General features: G+C 57.2%; 1 protein-coding gene across 1 annotated transcript in view; it reads right to left on the reverse strand.

Moving 5' to 3' along the window:
• The window catches only part of INPP5B (inositol polyphosphate-5-phosphatase B), a 49,862-nt gene extending 47,070 nt beyond the window's left edge, over positions 1-2,792 (reverse strand). The window contains 3 exon segments of the mRNA XM_042954261.1: positions 426-520; positions 905-987; positions 1,743-2,792. Coding sequence (XP_042810195.1) covers positions 426-520; positions 905-961 — 152 coding nt within the window. The 5' untranslated portion in view covers positions 962-987; positions 1,743-2,792.
• Between the last annotated feature and the right edge of the window lie 3,082 nt (positions 2,793-5,874).

Below are 5,874 nucleotides of genomic sequence, written 5' to 3' on the forward strand. Positions count from 1 at the left end.
CACTTTTTGGCTCTGAGACCTTCGACAAGCATTTGTCAGTCTCTCTCCTTCTGTGTAACATGTGGGCATCGCTGGCAACATGTATTGGGTACAGGGGAGTAAAACAACTCGCTCACAATCATGTGGGTCAGAGGCAATAATGCCTGGATTTGAACCCAGGCAGACAGGCCATGCAACTCAAGATCTGGACCAGAACATTCAGCTGTCTCTGCTTGACAAGTTTCTCCAACAGGTTTTGAGGATTAAGTGAGCCCAATACACAGGAAGGGCTTAGAATATAGTGTTCAAAACATATGAGTGATCATTATTCTAATTAATCTAGAAGACTTAGGCTCTGCCCCAGAGGGATGGCTGAAGCCCAGCTGGAGGATACAGTGAAGAATAACCCCATGGCCCAACAGGCAAGGACCAAACCCCTCACTCACGCGTGTTCCTGGCCACCATGTTTCAGGCGGTGGCGCACGAGTCCCAGGAGACGGCTCTGCCTGCTGTCTCCCTCACACAGCACACCTTGAACTGCCTGCTGCTCGGGGTCAAGGAAAAACCAAAACAAAACCAGAGGCCAGGCCTCTGCCAACCCAGCCCAGCCCACCTTCCCTGCCCTTCCCTTGCTCACCCAGATGCACTGTGACCTTAGGCAAGTCACTTCACCTCTCTGACCCTTCCTTATCTGTGAAATGGGGATAATAACCCCCAACGTCACAGCGGGTTGGGAGGATGACAGAGTATTTAAAGCACCGGGAGGAGTCTGATAATGAGCAAGCACGTAGTAAATACTAGCTTCCTTCTTTCCCGAAGGCACAGAGCAAGGGAGGAAAGCAGACAGGCACATAGACACGGTCCGGTCCACCTCCCAGGGTGAGGGCAGGCGCCGGGGCTGGGAGCTCAGTGCTGGGAAGGATATGATGATGCAATATTCCCCCTCAGCCAGGGTCTCCTGGATTGCCACAGACTGGTCCATGCTTGTCCCTGCTGAGCAGACACGCCCTGGGGAGAGGGGGGCAGATGGGAGCCCCCTTAGGTCAACAAGTTACCCAGGAGGTGATGGAGCTGCCTCAGAGGGCTGAGGGGCAAGGAGGAGAGCCCTTGTACAGAGAGAAGTTAGAGGAGGCCTGACCCTCTCCTTCCTCCTCCTTAGATGGGCCCTTTAGTTTCTAGGGAGAGGGGCCATCCCTTTGCCCCTGGTGGGATATACAGTTTGTTGCACTACCCTTTGGAAAGGCGTCCGGTTGTTTCTGAGCGGGGTCTGGTCTATTTGTTGGAAGGCGGGTGCCTTGTCCCATTACTGGAGAGGGAGGCATGGTCCCACGGCTCCCGGGATAGGGCTCTGCCTCCCTTTTGGGGGAGCAGTATTAGCCCTGCTGGCACCTCTTTGGAGGGTGTCGGTGGTGCGTCTGCGTGGATTTGGGGGGAAATGTCCTGTTCTTCTTGGGAAGGGAAGGGAAGGGAAGGGAAGGGAAGGGAAGGGAAGGGAAGGGAAGGGCAGGGCCGGGCCTCATCCTGGACAAGGACCCCAGTCCCGTTCCTCTTTCCCTAGAGACAGGAAAACACATCGCATTGCTCTTTGGCCCTCATCCCCGCCCAGCAGGCCTGATTGCATCAGCCACAAGCCAGGGGGTGTCCGGTTTTGACAGCTGCAGGACCAGGGTCTCAGCCCTCAGTCTGCCCACTCCCGCCTGCCCAGCCCGGCCCTGGCTTCCCTGCTCCGCACCTGCTCCCAGCCCCCTGCCACTGCCGCCTACCTCCTGAGCTGTCACCGCTGAGGACGTAGGACACCAGGACACCGCGGCCCTGGCCGGCTAGTGACTACGTTTCCCAGGAGCCCGTGCGCCACACGCTGGTCAGCCAGCCTGCAAGTCCCAGCATGCCCACACCAATCACGGGGGCGCTGGGGGGCTCGCCGCCTCCATTAACCTCTTAGGTCCTGGGGTACTCTGAGCTCCCCCTTCCTGATGACTGCTCTGTCACCCCAGCCCTCCAAGTCATGGGGCCAGAGCTCCCCGCCTAGCATCCTGAAGGAAGATGGCCATGTCTGCCTTACGGGGAAAAAAATAATGCATTTTCATTTTCTCCTCTATTCCAGCCTCAACTCCTTTCATCCAGGCTGGCCCGCTCTGGCCTCTACTGGAACTCTTTCTCCCCAGATAACTACCCTGACAACTTTGGGGTCTTCCCATTCAGTGGGGGGTCGGGAAGGAAGTTCTGTTTTTCCAGATGAACGCTAGCCTCTCCTTGGGATTAGTGCTGAAGCCCTGCCCCCTTGGAGGGCACCAAGTTCAGGCCGAGGCCCTGGGAAGGAGAAGTGAGGATCCTGGAGCCCATGCTATGGACCTGATAAATCCCTGTCACGAAAGATACAGCTGTAGGAGTCAGAGCTGGGGGTGGGACTGGGGGCTTGCAGGGCCTACAGAGTCTCCCTAGCTGCTGCTCCCCAGTTCTTCTGGGCCCAGCTAGGGGAGCAGGAAGGGAGCAGGGCAGAGTGGAGGAACAGCAGCGTGGCCACAGCCGTGGCCCCGTGGAGGGGCCCTCCTAGTGACCCTTGGGGCAACCGGGTTGAAGTGAAGATTCCCATCCAGCTGGAGAAGCTGAGGCTTGGCAGGACTCCTGGTAGCAGGGCTGAGCCACTGTCCCGCGACAGCCAGGGGTCCCAGCCACATAGGCCGCAACAAAGGCTGAGCTGGACCAGTTCAGCTGCAAGAAGAAATGAGACCATTCATACTCTGCTTGCCCCTCCCCTGCCACTCACCGAGGCAGGAAGTGTAAAGTGGGCCATGGGCTGAGCTGAACCTCCCTGGACCCCCAGCTCCCTCTCCACGAGCTCAGCCGGTCAGTCCCCAGAGAACATACGGGGTGACCAGAAACGAGGAAGCATGTCATGGAGACTTGGAAGATCCCAGCTGCCACCCTGGATCTGGTATGATGTAGAGCTGAGAGGGTCGAGCATGCTGGGCCCCAGGCAGCCGGGCTCCGGCCAGGTCTAGCTCTGGCCAGTTTTGGCTGCTTGACCCACTGTGCCCCAGCGGGAGATGAAAGGCCTATAGTTCTGAGGAAGGACAGCACTCCAAGGGCCCACCTCACAGGAGTCCCAGCCCTCAGGGCACAGCTTCCTGCCCTCTGAAGCAGTCACCACCTTGGCAGGAGAAGGTGGCACAGATTTTCCCCTGTAAGAGAAAGTGGAGGGAAGGCTGAGGGGCGGGCAGCTCTGCTCAGACTGGATGTAGAGCGAACACTGGACGGAGGCAGGGCTGAAGCCCCATGTGGCTGTCCCACTGCCCCCAGCCCTCTTCCTGCTTCTGCCTTCCAGAGCAGGCAGGTGGGAAGCAGACACTCACGTTTCCCTTGGGGGCTGGCTCCTTGGTGGTCACCAGGAGCTAAGTGGGAAGCAGCTAGTCCTCTGGGACGGTCAGGTGGCCTAGGCCTGGGAGCAGAACAAGGATGCCTGGGGAAGTGCTGTGACACTCCGCTGCAGGGTGGGGTGGGGGGAGGTAACCCCTCTGCAGAGTCCCAGCCCCCATCCCAGAAAGGGCTTTGTGTGTGGGGACAGTCACGACCTGAAACTGCGACAGTGCTGCTACCCGGGACAAGCAGAGGAGCTTTGCTGGGCCTCCACGGAGACTGGAGAAAGGGGAGAGCTGGTAGGGAGAAGGGGGAAGGGAGAACTGGGAGGGGGAGGCTGGTGGGGTTGGGGCACCGAAGGTACAAAGCTCAGAGTCAGGGAGTGATGAGGAGGGTAGATCTCAAACGTAAGGGTCAGCCTGACAAGGTAGAGAGGTTAGGGTGTGGCTAGAGGCTGGGGGTTGGTAAAAACAGCTCAGATTTGAGGGTCTTCCAAAGAGTGGGGTTCACAAGGGATACAGGAGTGCTGATCCATAGGGGCACTTGTTCCCCCATGTTTATAGCAGCACTTTCAACAATAGCCAAATTATGGAAAGAGCCTAAATGGCCATCAACGGATGAATGGATAAAGAAGATGTGGTTTATATATACAATGGAATACTACTTGGCAATGAGAAAGAATGAAATCTGGCCATTTGTAGCAACGTGGATGGAACTGGAGGGTATTATGCTAAGTGAAATAAGTCAGGCAGAGAAAGACAGATACCATATGTTTTCACTCATATGGGGATCCTGAGAAACTCAACAGAAGACCAGGAGGGAGGGGAAGGGGGAAAAAAAATTACAGAGAGGGAGGGAGGCAGACCATAAAAGATTCCTAAATACTGAGAACAAACTGAGGATTGATGGGGGGGTGGGGGGAGAGGGGAAAGTGGGTGATGGGCATTGAGGAGGGCACCTGTTGGGGTGAGCACTGGGTGTTGTATGGAAACCAATTTGACAATAAATTACATATAAAAAAAACCAACAACTAAGAGTGGGGTTCAGAGTTGGGTGTTAGTGGGTGGGCAAGGCTCAGGGCTGGGGAGTGGCGGGGTGGGGCTCACAGCTCACAGGGGCGATGGGAGAAGCCAGAGCAGGGGCCATGGAGGAGGGGTTCTGGCCCCAGGCTGGCGGGGCTGCTCACCAGAGCCCAGTTCATTCAGGGCCCAGCAGAGTGAGCCACTGCAGCACCGAGGACAGCGGGGGGGCCTGGGCTGGGACTGGTTTCATCTCCCCTGGGCCACGTAGCAGGAAGCACCGAGTTGAATCAGCTGGAAGAAGAGCATGCCGGGAGTCCAGGAGGAGCGGGGACAGCCAGTCCTGGGCCAGGCTCAGCCCCCTGCCCCAATCCCAACCAGCGGCTCCTTTCCCTCCTGCTCGGCATCTCTCTCGCAGCAGCTTACTGCATGCAGCATACTGCATGCAGTGTAAGCAACCCTCCCTCCTCCCGCAGCAGCCCCATCCCACGCCTCACCTCACGGTGGTGTTCCCCAGGCCTCCGGGTAGCACATCTCTCAGAAACAGTAGGAGCTGTGTCATATCTGCGGACAGCTTGAGACACTGTGGCTCCGTTCCCATGGGGTGAAGGCACCAGGGGGCTCTCTCCTCCTTTGTGTGCTGCTCACCTGGACAGGAGCAGGGGTCAGGTGACTGCTCGCCAGATTCTGGGAGACCAGTAAGACCAGCAGAAGGACTGGTAGGAGGAAAAGGAGAGAGGGGACCACTGCAGGGAGCAACCAGCTCAAGGGTCACAGGTCAAGGAAAGGTCAAGTGAAAGAGGTCGTGAGGTCAGGGAAGAGAAGGGGCAGTCCCAGGGTCCAGCAACAGTCATGAGTTAGGGATGGTCACAGAGTCCAGGAAGGGCTTGGGTCCCTGGGCTGGGGACAGCTACCTCTGAGCAAAGCAACTCCATGACTACTGTTGGCCACAGATATCTTCTACTGAGGTCCTGCAGGGGCCAGAGAGAGTGAAGGACCCAGTTGAGGACTGCAAAGAGAGATCCCCATCATTGCCTTCCGCAGGTGAATAAACTGAGACTGGGGAGCAGGAGAGGTCAACCTCTATGGAAAAAGGGACCAAGGGGCTGATTTTTTGCTTCCTGTAAGCCCTACAGTCAGAGTGACACTAAGGCAAGCACAAAGGGGCCTGGAGCCTAGTAACAGCCCCTCTGAGAGTGAATGTTGTTGTTGGCATGGCAACAGCAGCATCCTAGGCCCAAGGGGAGACAGAACCGGAGCAGGTGCAGTGACAGGGAAGAGACATCTGGTGCCTCTGATTGGGCTTCATTTGTGTCCAACATCAGAAGGTGCTGGGGGGAGATGGGCTTTCTCAGAACCCAGGGCAGAGAAACCCCAGGTCACAGAGAGGGCCCCAAATCAGGGCACACCTTGTCCGGGTTCTTCAGGGTTCAGATCCTACCCTGTTTCTAAACCAGAGCTGGGCCAAGGGCAGGAGGTAGGTCTTAGACACTGGAGATCTGGATCCTGGCTCTGCTTC

Source organism: Panthera leo, chromosome C1 (assembly GCF_018350215.1).
Source record: "Panthera leo isolate Ple1 chromosome C1, P.leo_Ple1_pat1.1, whole genome shotgun sequence".
NCBI lineage: Eukaryota > Metazoa > Chordata > Mammalia > Carnivora > Felidae > Panthera > Panthera leo.